At 40.8% G+C, this 18272-nt stretch overlaps 1 protein-coding gene across 4 annotated transcripts in view; it reads right to left on the reverse strand.

The window, feature by feature from the left end:
• diaph2 (diaphanous-related formin 2) overlaps window positions 1-18272 on the reverse strand; it is a 1158885-nt gene that overhangs the window by 831554 nt on the left and 309059 nt on the right. For all 4 annotated transcript variants that reach the window (XM_061891998.1, XM_061891999.1, XM_061891997.1 and 1 more), the window contains one exon: window positions 8144-8283. In XM_061891998.1, coding sequence (XP_061747982.1) covers window positions 8144-8283 — 140 coding nt within the window. The remainder of the gene's footprint in view (window positions 1-8143; window positions 8284-18272) is intronic.

Raw genomic sequence — 18272 nt, forward strand, 5'->3', positions numbered from 1 at the left:
GTGCTTTACACCACTACATCCCACGCTTTGCATTGGACTTGGTGATGTATGGCTTAGATACAGCAGCCCGGCCATGGAAACCCATTCCATGAATCTCTCTGCGTCCTGTACGTGGGCTAATAGCTTCCGCTGACCCCTCTCTGTCAGTTTGTGGCCTACCATTTTGTGGATGAGTTGCTGTTGTTCCCAAACTATTCAATTTTCGTATAATAAAGCCCACAGTTGACTTTGGAATATTTAGGAGCGAGGAAATTTCACGACTGGATTTGTTGCAGAGGTGGCACCCTATGACAGTCCCACGCTCGAAATCACTGAAAGCGGCCCATTTTTTCACAAACGTTTGTAGAAACAGTCTCCATGCCTGAGTGCTTGATTTTATACACCTGTGGCCGGGCCAAGTGATTAGGACACCTGATTCTGATCATTTGGCAATATATTATACTATATGTTTATAAAATATATAACCAATTACCATGTACAATATTACAGTATATAAGACGCAAGGTCGACTTAATGCCCTGCGGATGCTGAACGGATAATGAGGTGCAAGTCCTTTAAAGGCCTACTGAAATGAGATGTTCTTATTTAAACGGGGATAGCAGGTCCATTCTATGTGTCATACTTGATCATTTAGCGATATTGCCATATTTTTGCTGAAAGCATTTAGTAGAGAACATCGACGATAAAGTTCGCAACTTTTGGTCGCTAATAAAAAAGCCTCGCCTGTACCGGAAGTAGCAGACGATGTGCGCGTGACGTCACGGGTTGTGGAGCCCCTCACATCTGAACATTGTTTACAATCATGGCCACCAGCAGCGAGAGCGATTCGGAGCGAGAAAGCGATGATTTCCCCATTAATTTGAGCGAAGATGAAAGATTTGTGGATGAGGAAAGTAGGAGTGAAGGACTAGAAAAAAAAAGACGAGGGCAGTAGGAGCGATACAGATGTTATTAGACACATTTACTAGGATAATTCTGGAAAAAAAACTTATCTGCTTGTTGTGTTACTAGTGTTTTAGTGCGATTACATAGTCGTACCTCAAAGTAGGAGGGTTGTGGCCACGGGTGTGGTGACCGCCAGTGTCTCTGAGGGAAGCTATGTTTCTCGACGAGGTGAAGCGAAGGCAGCCGGTCGGGCCGGGCTGATTTTTTTTTTTACACTCCTCCTCGGTGGAAGCATGCCACGTTCAGGGGCGGCCGGTCGGAGGAGGCAAGAGAGTCTGCAGCTGCCTCTTTGACAGCTGCACGAGGAACGACGCAAGCTCCGCTCATATCTACGGCAAGAGCCGACTTATTACCACAATTTTCTCACCGAAACCTGCCGGTTGACATGTGGTAGAGAACAGTGTTCGCTTGACCGCTCTGTTCCATAGTAAAGCTTCACCTTCGGGAATGTAAACAAGGAAACACCGGCTGTGTTGGTGTTGCTAAAGGCAGCCACAATACGCCGCTTCCCACCTACATCTTTCTTCTTTGACGTCTCCATTATTAATTGAACAAATCGGAAAAAGTTCCGCAACACAGATGTCCGCAATATTGTGTAATTACGCGATTAAAGCAGACGACTTACAGCTGGGATCGGTGCTTGACCAAAATGTCCGCTACAATCCGTGAGGTCACGCGCAAGCGTCATCATACCGCGACGTTTTCAACAGGATGCTTTGCGCGAAATTTTAAATTGCAATTTAGTAAACTAAACCGGCCGTATTGGCATGTGTTGCAATGTTAATATTTCATCATTCAGGGTTTCCCACACATTCATTTATTTGTGGCGGCCCCCCACGAAAGAATTACGGCCGCCACAAATAAAAAATAAAAAAATAATAATAATACAAAAAAATATATGTAGATATATATATATTTTTTTTTTCCGGCTTTTGACTCACTCGACCGCTCATAAAAGCAATGGGACTCTGTCTGTGAATGAAGCTTGTAGTTACATATTATATAAATATGTAAATATTATATAAATATGTATATAAATATAGACATAAAGTGCTGTAATTATATTCCAACTCCGCGTCCTTCTTGGTCATCCCCCCCGACCACACCCCCAAAAATAGATGCCTGACCTGTGGGAAACACTTCATCATTGATATATAAACTATCAGACTGCGTGGTGGGTAGTAGTGGGTTTCAGTAGGCCTTTAATATCAAATATGTTAAAGGTGCATTTAATAAAAAGGTGCTTTGAAATCCATTCTTTATGAACCACTGAGTGTTCCACTTGTATCCCGTCAAATCCGTTCCATTTGTCAGCCGGTGTACGCCATAATGACTACAACCTACAATTTCTTGGTCGAGAAAGCAGGATATTGCGCAGCATAGTCAGTCCAAAGGAAGACTAATTAATGCTCGCCATTAGCACCTGCAAAGCGGTGAAAAGTGAGAGTAGAACACAATAAGAAATGTTAATTACACCTGCTGACACGTGTAATTAATAGATCGGAGTGGTTGAATTACTCACTCTTTTTTTTTTTTTTTGGGGAACGGCTATTCAAGCTAATGGTTTCCAAAGAGGACAAGAGCTCTGCTGACTGGTACAAACATGGAGACAAGGTAGTTGTTCCCATGGGGACGCGGGCAAACTTGTTTTTTTTTTGGTTTTTTTTTGCTCATGCAACGACCGTTTATTTCCCATACGGCGCTCATTGATTCGCATTATGATGACACTTCCTCAGCAGCTGGTAAATACGTGTGCCCTTGTGCACGAGTGGGACCCGAAAAATACAAAACTGAGGAGCCCATTTAGAGTGGAGAGAAAAGATATTTGTTAACAAAAACAGTAAAAACAAACAAAAAAAAAAAGGTCAGTAATGACGCCTGCAGCTGAAAAATAAAATGATTGTGTATGTAGGACTTAAAATCCGTTAATGAGCAACAGGAAGTGGAGATTTGTCGCTTCTAGAATGAGACTCAAAATGACGATAAACGTGTTTACCTGCTGAAAATTGTGTTAGGCATTGAGGGTAAAACTTTGCTGCATTTTAGTTTGCTTGTTTGTTTTTTTTAATGGAAGGTTATTCCCTCAAAAGAATGATCCAGGATGTATTGTGACGTCTCATGTACGGTATACCATATTTTCCGGAATATAAGACGCACTTAAGTGTGACCTGTAGATGGCAGCCAAACATAAGAGATACGTGTAGGCTGCAGCGTTTGATGTGCCATAACTTGACAGTGCACCATATAACCCAGTGCGCCTAATGTAAAGAATGAGTTTGGTTGAGCTTACCCACTTCGAATCACTTTTATTTGGTACACAGTGTTATTGATAAATGTGACCAGTAGATGGCAGCCAAACATAAGAGATAAGTGTAGGCTGCACCGTTTGATGTGCCATAACTTGACAGTGCACCATATAACCCAGTGCGCCTAATGTAAAGAATGAGTTTGGTTGAGCTTACCCACTTTGAATCACTTTTATTTGGTACAAAGTGTTATTGATAAGTGTGACCAGTAGATGGCAGCCAAACATAAGAGATAAGTGTAGGCTGCACCGTTTGATGTGCCATAACTCGACAGTGCACCTTATAACCCAATGCGCCTAATGTAAGGAATGAGTTTGGTTGAGCTTACCCACTTCGAAGCAATTTTATTTGGTACAAAGTGTTATTGATAAATCTGACCAGTAGATGGCAGCCAAACATAAGAGATAAGTGTAGGCTGCACCGTTTGATGTGCCATAACTCGACAATGCACCTTATAACCCGGTGCGCCTAATGTAAGGAATGGGTTTGGTTGTGCTTACCCACCTCCAAACAATTTTATTTGGTACATAGTGTTATTGATAAGTGTGACCAGTAGATGGCAGCCAAACATAAGAGATAAGTGTAGGCTGCACCGTTTGATGTGCCATAACTCGACAGTGCACCTTATAACCCGATGTGCCTAATGGAAGGAATGAGTTTGGTTGAGCTTACCCACTTCGAAGCAATTTTATTTGGTACATGGTATTATTGATAAGTGTGACCAGTAAATGGCAGCCAAACGTAAGAAAAAAGTGTATGCTGCACCGTTTGATGTGCCATAACTGGACAGTGCACCTTACAACCCTGTGCGCCTAATGTAAGGAATGAGTTTGGTTGAGCTTACCCACTTCGAGGCAATTTTATTTGGTACAAAGCGTTATTGATAAGTGTGACGAGTAGATGGCAGCCAAACATAAGAGATAAGTATAGGCTGCACGGTTTGATGTGCCATAACTCGACAATGCACCTTACAACCCGGTGCGCCTAATGTAAGGAATGGGTTTGGTTGTGCTTACCCACCTCCAAACAATTTTATTTGGTACATAGTGTTATTGATAAGTGTGACCAGTAGATGGCAGCCAAACATAAGAGATATGTGTAGGCTGCACCGTTTGATGTGCCATAACTCGACAGTGCACCTTATAACCCAGTGCGCCTAATGTAAGGAATGAGTTTGGTTGAGCTTACCCACTTCGAAGCAATTTTATTTGGTACAAAGTGTTATTGATAAGTGTGACGAGTAGATGGCAGCCAAACATAAGAGATAAGTATAGGCTGCACGGTTTGATGCGCCATAACTCGACAATGCACCTTATAACCCGGTGAACCTAATGTAAGGAATGGGTTTGGTTGTGCTTACCCACCTCCAAACAATTTTATTTGGTACATAGTGTTATTGATAAGTGTGACCAGTAGATGGCTGCCAAACATAAGAGATAAGTGTAGGCTGCACCGTTTGATGTGCCATAACTTGACAGTGCACCATATAACCCAGTGCGCCTAATGTAAGGAATGAGTTTGGTTGAGCTTACCCACTTCGAAGCAATTTTATTTGGTACAAAGTGTTATTGATAAGTGTGACGAGTAGATGGCAGCCAAACATAAGAGATAAGTGTAGGCTGCACGGGTTGATGTGTCATAACTCGACAATGCACCTTATAACCCGGTGCACCTAATGTAAGGAATGGGTTTGGTTGTGCTTACCCACCTCCAAACAATTGTATTTGGTACACAGTGTTATTGATAAATGTGACCAGTAGATGGCAGCCAAACATAATAGATAAGTGTAGGCTGCACCGTTTGATGTGCCATAACTTGACAGTGCACCATATAACCCAGTGCGCCTAATGTAAAGAATGAGTTTGGTTGAGCTTACCCACTTCGAATCACTTTTATTTGGTACAAAGTGTTATTGGTAAGTGTGACCAGTAGATGGCAGCCAAACATAAGAGATAAGTGTATGCTGCACCGTTTGATGTGCCATAACTCGACAGTGCACCTTATAACCCGATGTGCCTAATGTAAGGAATGAGTTTGGTTGAGCTTACCCACTTCGAAGCAATTTTATTTGGTACAAAGTGTTATTGAAAAGTGTGACGAGTAGATGGCAGCCAAACATAAGAGATAAGTGTAGGCTGCACCGTTTGATGTGCCATAACTCGACAGTGCACCTTATAACCCAGTGCGCCTAATGTAAAGAATGAGTTTGGTTGAGCTTACCCACTTCGAAGCAATTTTATTTGGTACAAAGTGTTATTGATAAGTGTGACCAGTAGATGGCAGCCAAACATAAGAGAAAAGTGTAGGCTGCACCGTTTGATGTGCCATAACTCGACAGTGCACCTTATAACCCGATGTGCCTATTGTAAGGAATGAGTTTGGTTGAGCTTACCCACTTCGAAGCAATTTTATTTGGTACAAGGTGTTATTGATAAGTGTGACCAGTAGATGGCAGCCAAACATACGAGATAAGTGTAGGATGCACTGTTTGATGTGCCATAACTCGACAGTGCACCTTATGACCCGGTGCGCCTAATGTGAGGAACGAGTTTGGTTGAGCTTACCCACCTCCAAGCAATTTGATTTGGTACATGGTGTTATTGATAAGTGTGACCAGTAGATGACCAATAATTGTCACACACACATGCTATGTGTGGTGAAATGTGTCCTTTGCATTTGACCCCACCCCCTTGTTCATCCCCTGGGAGGTGAGGGGAGCAGTGAGCAGCAGCGGTGGCCGCACCCGGGAATCATTTTTTGGGTGATTTAACCCCCAATTCCAACCCTTGATGCTGAGTGCCAAGCAGGGAGGTAACGGGTCCCATTTTTATAGTCTTTGGTATGACTCTGCCGGGGTTTGATCTCGCAACCTACCCATCTCAGGGCGGTCTTAGGTATGATATTTGTATAGTCATACCAAAGACTATAAAAATGGACCCATTACCTCCCTGCTTGGCACTCAGCATCAAGGGTTGAAATTGGGGGTTAAATCACCAATAAATTATTCCCGGGCCCGGCCAACGCTGCTGCTCACTGCTCCCCTCACCTCCCAGGGTGTAATCAAGGGTCAAATGCAGAGAATAATTTTGCCACACCTATAGAGTGTAACAATCGTTGGTACTTTTGTTTTGTGTCTTGTATTTTGGTATTTTTGAATGATTTGTGAAGAATAAATCGTTTATTTACCTACACCTTGCTTGCAGAGTTCCTGCTGCTTCTTGGGAGGAGAACGATTTGCACAGTAAAATGTGAGTTGAGCGTAACAGTACCGATAAAATCCTAAATGAAGTGCCAGTGTGCATATGTTTCCACAGTCTTGATTGCGATAGAGAAATCCTACTGAGTGGCCTAGTGGTTAGAGTGTCCGCACTGAGATGGGTAGGTTGTGAGTTCAAACCCCGGCCGAGGCATACCAAAGACTATAAAAATGGCAGCCATTACCTCCCTGCTTGGCACTCAGCATCAAAGGTTGGAATTGGGGGTTGAATCAACAAAAAATTATTCCCGGGCGCGGCCACCGCTGCTGCTCACTGCTCCCCTCACCTCCAAGGGGGTGATCAACGGTGATGGGTCAAATGAAGAGAATAATTTTGCTATACCTAGTTCGTGTGTGACAATCATTGGTACTTTAACTTTTTAACTTTAAAGGTGTTATAGATGCTAGATGTGCGCTGATGCTTCAACATGTGACAAATCGGCAGAAATGTAATAATAAATACATTTAATAACTCAATTAAGGCGGTCTGCACCACTTTACAATTGCACACGCAGTCTTAAAGGCCTACTGAAACCCACTACTACCGACCAATTTTTTTAAATTTCGCGCCAAAATATCCGGCTGAAACATCTTAGTATGATCACGCGTGCGTGTGATGTCACGGATTGTTGAGGACATTTTGTTCCAGCATCGTTCCCAGCTATTAGTTCGTCTGTTTTCATCGCGAAATTCCACAGTATTCTGGACATCTGTGTTACTGAATCTTTTTGCAATTTGTTCAATGGACAATGGAGACATCAAGGAAGAAAGCTGTAGGTGGGAAGTGGTGTATTGCGGCCGGCTATAGCAACACAAACACAGCCGGTGTTCCATTGTTTACATTCCCGAAAGATGACGGGTGAAGCTTTACTATGGAACAGAGCGGTCAAGCGAACAAGGTTAAATCGGACCACACACACAAAGTACAGTGTATTATGCAGCGATCATTTCGAAAGATCGTGTTTCGAAAAGGGTCCGTTGCGAAGGGCAGAGATGGGCATCGCCACCACCCGTCGACTGGTGCTGAAGAAAGGTGCGGGGCTGACCTTCAGATTGTACAGGCACGACCATATAATCTCACTAAAACACTAGTAACACAATAAGCAGATAAGGGATTTTCCTGAATTATCCAAGTAAATGTGTCTAATAACATCTGAATCGCTCCCACTGTCCTCGTCTTTGTTTTTCTTTTTTTTTTAGTTCTTCACTCTCACTTTCCTCATCCATAAATCTTTCATCCTCGCTCAAATTAATGGGGAAATCGTCGCTTTCTCGGTCCGAATCGCTCTCGCTGCTGGTGGCCATGATTATAAACAATGTTCAGATGTGAGGAGCTCCACAACCCGTGACGTCACGCGCACATCGTCTGCTACTTCCGGTACAGGCAAGGCTTTTTTATTAGCGACCAAAAGTTGTGAACTTTATCGTCGACGTTCTCGACTAAATCCTTTCAGCAAAAATATGGCAATATCGCGAAATGATCAAGTATGACACATACAATGGACCTACTATCCCCGTTTAAATAAGAACATCTCATTTCAGTAGGCCTTTAATAACTCATCGGAGACGTTATTTATTTTTATTTTTTTTTGCACACGCTAACTGGTGGTATGTGGTTCTGAATAAACGTACTCACCTGACAGGGTTACTGGTGAGAGAAACCCGAAGCGACTCCAGGCAATTGAGCAGCTTTTCTTCCGTGATGCCCGTGCGAAGCTCGTGGACGTACTCCTGGGACGAGAGCGTACATTCATGCTTGCTGTTCCTCAGTCCTCCCTGAGAGCAGGAACATAAAAAAACAGGACAACAATTAGTTGATGATGGAAAACACCTTTAAGAAATATTTCTTATTCTTTCAGACATAGTTCTGCAAATGGTTCTGGCTGGCCTTTGTAAGTCTAATACTGAGAAAATGCTGAATCTAACCTGTTTTAGGCACATTTGGCTTTCTTTCTGTGCTGGGCGAGTGTCGAAGAGAAAACAGTCCTTTTGAAAACAGTACTTTCAGGTTGATCTTAAATCAGGGGTTGGCAACCCAAAAAATGTTGAAAGAGCCATATTGGACCAAAAATACAAAAAAAGCAATCGTATGGAGCCGCAAAAAAGATTAAAGGACGTACATTAATCTTCATTGACAGAAATGCTGAAATGTCATATTTATTCGACACATTTTTACAACATTGGAAAACATGAGAAAAACTTCTCAAGAGGGTGAGATAACTCCTGGAAGTGACTGGCTTAGAATGACCAAAGGTACATATGTGTGTGTCCAAGTTAAAGGAAACAACAGGCTGTCTTCTTCTAATGGATGTATCACAATATTTGCTGTGGTCTGGAACAACACGGCATAAAAACAACTATTCAAAATGCAGCCAATATTGCATACAGATGATGTGTCATGAAATATGGAAAAACAAACTAAATATACAGAGGACACAAGTAAAGGAAATTAAATTACCAACAAACGCGGCAAAATGTTGCGATATGTGCATACAGCTAGCCTAAATAGCATGTTAGCATCGATGAACCATGAAATGATTAACGTGGAAGCCGACTTAAACAAGTCGGAAAACTTATTCGGGTGTTACCATTTAATGGTCAATTGTACGGAATATGTAAATAGCATGTTAGCATCGATGAACCATGAATTGATTAACGTGGACCCGGACTTAAACAAGTTGGAAAACTTATTCGGGTGTTATCATTTGGTGGTCAATTGTACAGAATCTGTACATCAACTAATAAAAGTTTAAATCAATCAATCAATCAATCAATCAAAGATTAGCCTGCAGTCATGCAGTGACCAAATATGACTGATTAGCACCCCATACAAGTCAATGACATAAAAAAAGATCACCTTTGTGCATTCACGCACAGCATAAAAAGTTTGGTGGACGAAATGAGACAAATGAGTCCAACCCACATGCGTGGACAGCACCTTTTAGCTCTTGTTTCCAAAATTGTGTACACTACTGAATTGGGGTCTTATGGCCATGTATGTGGACACTTATACTGCCATCTGGTGGTGTCAGAAGAGTATAACATACAATGGAATTTGGAAAAAAAAAAAAGAAGTGTAAAAATAAAAAGAGCATGTCACTACACATGAAGTACACATTTGTGTACTTATGGACTAAGTACATCATGGAATTATGATTTTTAGTTATTATTCTAATTAGGGTCCAATGAACCCAAATAGTTAAGAGAAATACAATTTAAAAAAAAGCATGTAAACAAAAAGCTCGGGCCTTAAGAAGTTAAAACAGGTTTTTCTGTGGCAACGTCGGAGAAAGTCGCAAACTGTTAAGTCACAGTCCACACAACGGTGAGTTCAAGGGCCGCCGAAATTAGTAGGACAAAACGGCGCTCGCCAAATATTGTCATCAGTAAGCGTACACACAGACATATCAAACAGTGGGTTTTCGAACAATTAGAAAGATCTGTGTCGTACATTTTTTACCCCATTTTTTTTTTTTCTATTTCCATACATTTTCCAAAACCTCCACGGAGCCACCAGGTTCTAGAGCCGCGGGTTGCTGACCCCCCCGCCTTAAATCAAGGGACCAGACATGACCACTGAGCTCTGCAGAATCCTCTGCAAATGTGTCTGTCCGCCCACTGCTGCGTTCGCAACATGAGCTGTGCTAAAAGGCAGTTTTGGAAATCGTGAGAGCGCTTGTTTATTTTTTGAAGGAAAAGAGATGCCTGCTGCTCTCCTGCAAAGCACAATCAACATGAGGGAACTGATTTTTTTTTTTTTTACAAGGCAAAACCGAGAGCCGGCTTACATATAACGGACGTGTCTCTGGCACATACTTGCCTTAGTTTTTTCTCTGCATTTGTCTTTGTTTCCTGTCTTTAGTTCCTGTCAGTACTCTTATTTTGGTTCTGTTTCCTGTTTTGTCTCCCTGAGTGCTGTGTCCCCTCAGCTGTGGCTGATTGGCACCTGGCCACACCTGGTGTCAATCAGCCAGACACTATTTAGACCTGCTTTCACCGCCAGTGAATGCTGGACTATTCTGCCAAGTAGAGTTGGTGACGAACACCAAAATGCAGAAAACATGATTTAATGTCCAAAATATAAAAAAAACACAAATCAGGAACAGGATTGGACAAACTGGAAACAGGGAGCAGGAACAAAAAGATGGAAAGCAGGAACACCGACAAGTAGTAGCACGAAATCAACAGGTAGAAACGACATCAACAAGTATTAGCGACAATAATCCAGCAATGACTGGAAGAGAAAGCAGGTGTAAATAGTGGCTAGCTGATTGACACCAGGTGTGTCCAGGTGCCAATCAGCCACAGCTGAGGGGAAACAGCACTCAGGGAGACAAACAGGAAACAGAACAAAAAATAAGAGTGCTGACAGGAACTAAAGACAGGAAACAAAGACAAATGCAGAGGAAAATCTAAGACAGAGTCAAACTGTCAGGGACAAGCCTGACAGTAACAGTGTTAAAGTTGTTTATACGGCCACCCTCAGGCTTTTGAACAAGTATGCCTTGCATTCACTTATGTGTGTGTAAAGCCACACATATAAGCCTTATCCCTGCAGCTATAGCCGCCCTAAACAACAGGCCCCGCCGACCTTTCTGACAAGCCTGTAAATGTGTTGGTCATGTATGATGTCTTTTTGTTATTTTTGATCGTGATGTTTAATGTCTCGTTTAAATGTACGGCAGTGAAAACAAATTTCCCCAATGGAGACCAATAAATCTGAATAAATAAAAAAAATCTAAAATATTATGTGACTGGGCCAGCACACTGTTTGTACGGAGGAAAAGCAGACGTGACGACAGGTTGTAGCGGGGATTGTTTATTGTAGTGTCCCGGAAGAGTTAGTGCTGCAAGGGGTTCTAGGTATTTGTTGTGTTGTGTTTATGATGTGTCACGGTGCGTATGTTCTCCCGAAATGTGTTTGTCATTCTTGTTTGGTGTGGGTTCACAGTGTGGCGCATATTTTTAACAGTGTTAAAGTGTTTTATACGGCCACCCTCAGGCTGTTGACCAAGTATGCCTTGCCTTCACCTATGTGTGTGTAAATCCGCACATATTATGTGAATGAGTCGGCACACTGTTCGTATGGAGTAAAAGCGGACATGACGACAGGTTATAGCGGGGATTGTTTATTGTAGTGTCCCGGAAGAGTTAGTGCTGCAAGGGGTTCTAGGTATTTGTTGTGTTGTGTTTATGATGTGTTACCGTGCGGATGTTCTCCCGAAATGTGTTTTTCATTCTTGTTTGTTGTGGGTTCACAGTGTGGTGCATATTTGTAACAGTGTTAAAGTGTTTTATACGGCCACCCTTAGTGTGACCTGTATGGCTGTTGACCAAGTATGCCTTGCATTCACTTATGTGTGTGTGTAAAAGCCGCACATATTATGTGAATGAGCCGGCACACTGTTTGTACGGAGGAAAAATAGACGTGATGACAGGTTGTAGCGGGGGGTGTATATTATAGTGTCCCGGAAGAGTTAGTGCTGCAAGGGAACCTAGGTATTTGTTCCGTTGTGTTCATGTTATGTCACGGTGCGTATCTTCTCCCGAAATGTGTCTGTCATTCTTGTTTGGTGTGGGTTCACAGTGTGGCGCATATTTTTAACAGTGTTAAAGTTGTTTATACGGCCACCCTCAGGCCATTGACCAAGTATGCCTTGCCTTCACTTATGTGTGTGTAAACCCGCACATATTATGTGAATGAGCCGGCACACTGTATGGAGGAAAAGCGGACGTGACGACAGGTTGTAGCGGGGGTGTATATTGTAGTGTCCCTGAAGAGTTAGAGCTGCAAGGGATTCTAGGTATTTGTTGTGTTTATGTTGTGTTACGGTGCGGATGTTCTCCCAAAATGTGCTTATCTATGTTGTTTGTTGTGGGTTCACAGTGTGGCGCATATTTTTAACAGTATTAAAGTGGTTTATACGGCCACCCTCAGTGTGACATGTATGGCTGTTGACCAAGTATGCCTTGAATTCACAAATGTGTGTGTGTGTAAAAGCAGCACATATTATGTTAATGAGCCGGCACACTGTTTGTACGGAGGAAAAGCGGACGTGACGACAGGTTATAGCGGGGGTCTATATTGTAGTGTCCCTGAAGAGTTAGTGCTGCAAGGGGTTCTAGGTATTTTTTGTTTTGTGTTTAAGTTGTGTTACGGTGCGGATCTGTGTTTGTCTATCTTTTTTGTTGTGGCACATATTTGTGACGGCGTTAAAGTTGTTTATACGGCCACCATAAGTGGGACCTGTATGGCTGTTGACTAAGTATGCATTGCATTCACTTGTGTGTGTGTGTAAAAGTCGCACATATTATGTGACTGGGCCGGCACACAGTTTGTATGAAGGAAAAGCGGACGTGACCAAAGGCTGTAGAGGACGCTAAAGACCCCCAATATGTGGCCCGGGTGGAAATCGAGAGAAATTCAGGAGAATGGTTGCGGATTTTCGGGAGGGGAACTGAAATTCGAGAGTCCCCCGGGAAAATCGGGAGGGTTGGCAAGTATGCTTCAGCATTGTCCTGTGACTGTAAACCACAAGTATGTAGTGTCCAAGCAGAAAAAATAGGCTTGGTTGCCATCCAGGGAGAAGGAGTAAAAAAAAAGTAGGCAAAGTCATTACATCGGGGTCCAAATCAATTTAAAAAAAAAAGAAGTGTGGCTGTCTGCAGGAAGGGTCAGGACACACACTGCTCTACCCTTGGGACTCTCAGGTGCTTTTATTGTGGTGTGCAACAAACTGGATTAAGTTGAAACAGTTACAGTGAACAATGCATGAAAACAAAGGCTGTGAGGTGACAATTTGAAAAAAAAAAAGAAAAGACGATTCAGAAGCACCGCATATAAAATGGAACTTTTGGGGGGATACATTGAATTATGAGTTGAAGCCATCCATCCATCCATTTTCTACCGCTTATTCCCTTTCGGGGTCGCGGGGGGCGCTGGCGCCTATCTCAGCTACAATCAGGCGGAAGGCGGGGTACACCCTGGACAAGTCGCCACCTCATCGCAGGGCCAACACAGATAGACAGACAACATTCACACTCACATTCACACACTAGGGCCCATTTAGTGTTGCCAATCAACCTATCCCCAGGTGCATGTCTTTGGAAGTGGGAGGAAGCCGGAGTACCCGGAGGGAACCCACGCATTCACGGGGAGAACATGCAAACTCCACACAGAAAGATCCCGAGCCTGGATTTGAACCCAGGACTGCAGGAACTTCGTATTGTGAGGCAGACGCACTAACCCCTCTGCCACCGTGAAGCCACAAGTTGAAGCCATTGAAGCAAAATGGAGTGGAATACTTGGCTGCAACCAGCAGAGGTGATGTTCACTTTCAACTTTCTAAAGAATAACATATTGCCATCTATCCATCTTCGTCCACTTATCCAAGGTTAGGTCGTGGGGGCAGCAGCCTAAGCAGAGAAGCCCACACTTCCCTCTCTCCAGCATACTTGCCACCCTTGAGACCTCCGAATTCGGGAGATGAGGTTGGGGGGGGTTTGGTGGTAGCGGGGGTGTATATTGTAGCGTCCCGGAAGAGTAAGTGATGCAAGGGGTTCTGGGTATTTGTTCTGTTGTGCTGGATGCAAAACAATAACAGTGCAGTGTGTTTTCATAACATGGTCACTACTGCCTGCTTTCTCTTGTTATAGTCGTATTTTTCTGTTGTATTTGTATTCCCATTGTTACTTTTTATTTTTTATTCTTATTGTAATATTTCTCTATTTTGTTTCCATTTAAACCCCCATTATTTACTTTTTACTTTTTTTTTTTAAATTGATCTCAACTCTGTACACTGCTGCTGGAATTTTAATTTTCCTGAAGGAACTCTCCTGAAGGAATCAATAAAGTACTATCTATCTATCTATCTATCTATCTATCTATCTATCTATCTATCTATCTATCTATCTATCTATCTATCCATCTATCTATCTATCTATCTGTATATCTATCTATCTATCTATTTATGTTGTGTTACGGTGCGAATGTTCTCCCGAAATGAGTTTGTCATTCTTGTTTGGTGTGGGTTCGATTTTATACAGTCGTGGAATTAATACATTATTATGCCTAATTTTTGTTGTGATGCCCCGCTAGATGCATTAAACAATGTAACAAGGTTTCCCAAAATAAATCAACTCAAGTTATGGGAAAAAAATGCCAACATGGCACTGCCATATTTATTATTGAAGTCACAACTTGCACAATTTTTTTTAACATGCCTCAAAACAGCAGCTTGAAATTTGGGACATGATCTCTCTCAATGAGCATGAAGAGGTTGAGGTGGGCGGGGTAGGAGGTAGCGGGGGGTGTCTATTGTAGCGTCCCGGAAGAGTTAGTGCTGCAACGGCTTCTGGGTATCTGTTATGTTGTGTTTATGTTGTGTTACGGTGCAGATGTTCTCCCGAAATGAGTTTGTCATTCTTGTTTGGTGTGGGTTCTCTACATTGACAGAAATGTTGAAATAAAATATTTATGACGCACTTTTTTACAACATTGCAAAACATTAGTAAAACTTATCAGAGGGTGAAATAACTCCTGGAAATGACTGGCTTAGAATGACAGAAGGTATAGATGTGTGTCTCCAAGTTTAGTCTTCTCCTAATGGATTTATTATGATCTGTGCAAGCTGGCTAACGTTTTCTGTGGTCTGGAACAACATGGCACACAGACAACGATCAGAAATACAGCCGATATTACACACCGATAATGTGTCATGAGACATGCAAATATAAAATTAATTACACAGGAAGCATAAGTAAAGGAAATTAAATGAGATTAAATATACCTACAAACGGGGCATAATGACACAATATGTACATACAGCTAGCCTAAATAGCATGTTAGCATTGAATTGTTTGCTGGCATGCCTGATTAGCACTTCACACAAGTCAATAACCTCAACGAAGCTCACTTTTGTGCATTCACGCACAGCATAAAACAGTTGGTGGACAAAATGAGACAAAAGAGTGGCATAAAACATGTCTTACTGTGGTACTTGTAAAAATAAGGACCGCCGAACTTAGTAGAACGAAACATTGCTCGCCAAAAACTGTCATCAGTGAAACTTACACACAAACATAATAAACCGTGTGATTTCTAATAATTACAGAGGTTTGTGTCAACTTTGTCTTCCTACAGAAACCCCATAAAACAAAACAAAAAAATTAGCCACTAGGGCGGCGCTAAACCGGGTTGCCGACCCCCGGTCTAACCTCTGCAAACAAAACATTGACCGTAAACCACTTTACCGTGACTTTATCCCGCGTAAAGGGAGTCATGGGACCACATCGACGTTAGACCACCAGCGCTCAGAAAGTCATACGATCCGAGGAAAAAAATGCCGGCTACTGGGAAATGGAGTTTTCCTCTTGAGGCGGACAAAAAAAAACGGCGCCCAACTGTGAAATTACGACAAGAAAGGAAAGGAAAAAGACTCGAAAAGAACAGGCAGCTATCACACACACACACACACACACACACACACACACACACACACACACACACACACACACACACACACACACACACACACACACACACACACACACACACACACACACACACACACACACACACACACACACACACACAAACATTCATGTATTTGTTATCTTCTTGAGACCTCAGAACAATGCTTACCTCTTTTGGACCACCCTTTCTAGATATATAAAGATTTGTATTTACAACATTAATAACATATGCATACTAAGAAAATATTTAAAAAAAAATTTTTTTTTAGCAATATTATAATTAAAGTTGGAATTTTGCTCTATAACAGTCGCAATTTTACGAGAAAAGCTTCACATTTTGGCAATCGTATAAAAAAGAGTCTTAATTTTACTCGAAAAATGTCACATTTTTATTAAAAAAAACTTTAAAATGTTGGCATTTATTGTAATAATAGTCAGAATTTTACTTGGCAAAATTATGACAAAAGTCATCATTTTACTTAAAAAAATTTCACTACTTTACAAGAACAACAAAAATTGGCAATATTGTGAAAAGTCTGATTTTTTTTACGACAAATGTAACCATTTTGCATTAAAAAGTCATCATTGTACGAGAAAATATTGCAATATCACAGAAACAGAAAGAATATGAGAAATTGTTCCATATTTCATAAGAAAAAAGTCGACACCTTGTGAGAATCAGAATCAGAATCAGAAAAAGACTACTTTTAGTTATTTTGTATAAATTATTTTTTGTAATTGTTTTTTAATCTTCAATATTTACTTCAAGTTATTACGGTATGCTTCTATATACAGTATATACATCCATCCATTTTCTACCTATTGTCATATTTAATGTTATTGTTTTAATACATTTTGGAAACAGGGGGCGCATTTCAACTTTGTACACACTCTTGTTATTACATATGTTGGCCAGAGGGACCGCACTTAAAAAATGTTTACACACACATGTTATTTCATAAGTTGACCAGAGGGGGAGCACTTTTAAAACCGACACACGGTCAATTTGACGAAAAAAAACCACCCAATTTTTTTACATATTTCACCACCAGGGGTGCAAATGAGACATTCTTTATTAGATGCAATGGTTTTCCGTATTTGGACCATGATTTTGGTCCTAACTTGTTCACCAGTCCTCATATGGACGGCATCATTTTTCCAAGAAAAACTTATAATTCTGGCAGTATTAAAATAAAAGTAAAAATTTTACAATATATTTTTTTTTAGCAATATTATAATTAAAGTTGGGATTTTGCTCAATAACAGCGGCAATTTTACGAGAAAAGCTTCACATTTTGGCAATTTTATGAGGAGTCTTAATTTTACTGGAAAAATGTCACAATTTTATAAAAAAAAAAAAATTTAAAATGTTGGCATTTATTGTAATAATAGTCGGAATTTTACTTGGCAAAATTATGACAACAGTCATCATTTTACTTAAAAATATGTCACTAATTTACAAAAACAACAACAAAAATTGGCAATATTGTGAAAAGTCTGATTTTTTTTTACGACAAATGTAACCATTTTGCATTAAAAAGTCATCATTGTACGAGAAAATATTGCAATATCACAGAAACAGAAATAATATGAGAAATTGTTCCATATTTCATAAAAAAAAAGTCGACACCTTGTGAGATTCAGAATCAGAATCAGAAAAAGACTACTTTTAGTTATTTTGTATAAATTATTTTTTGTAATTGTTTTTTAATCTTCAATATTTACTTCAAGTTATTACGGTATGCTTCTATATACAGTATATACATCCATCCATGTTCTACCTATTGTCATATTTAATGTTATTGTTTTAATACATTTTGGAAACAGGGGGCGCATTTCAAATTCGTACACACTCTTGTTATTACATATGTTGGCCAGAGGGACCGCACTTAAAAATTTTTTACACACACATGTTATTTCATATGTTGACCAGAGGGGGAGCACTTTTAAAACAGACACACGGTCCATTTGACAAAAAAAAACACACCCAAATTTTGACATATTTCACCAACAGGGATGCAAATGAGACATTCTTTATTAGATGCAATGGTTTTCCGTATTTGGACCATGGTTTATGTCCTAACTTGTTCACCGGTCCTCATATGGACGGCATAGTTTTTACAAGAAAAACTTATAATTCTGGCTGTATTAAAATAAAAGTAAAAATTTTACAATATTTTTTTTTTTAGCAATATTATAATTAAAGTTGGGATTTTGCTCAATAACAGCGGCAATTTTACGAGAAAAGCTTCACATTTTGGCAATTTTATGAGGAGTCTTAATTTTACTCG

Source organism: Nerophis ophidion, linkage group LG29 (assembly GCF_033978795.1).
Source record: "Nerophis ophidion isolate RoL-2023_Sa linkage group LG29, RoL_Noph_v1.0, whole genome shotgun sequence".
In the NCBI taxonomy this organism is placed as follows: domain Eukaryota; kingdom Metazoa; phylum Chordata; class Actinopteri; order Syngnathiformes; family Syngnathidae; genus Nerophis; species Nerophis ophidion.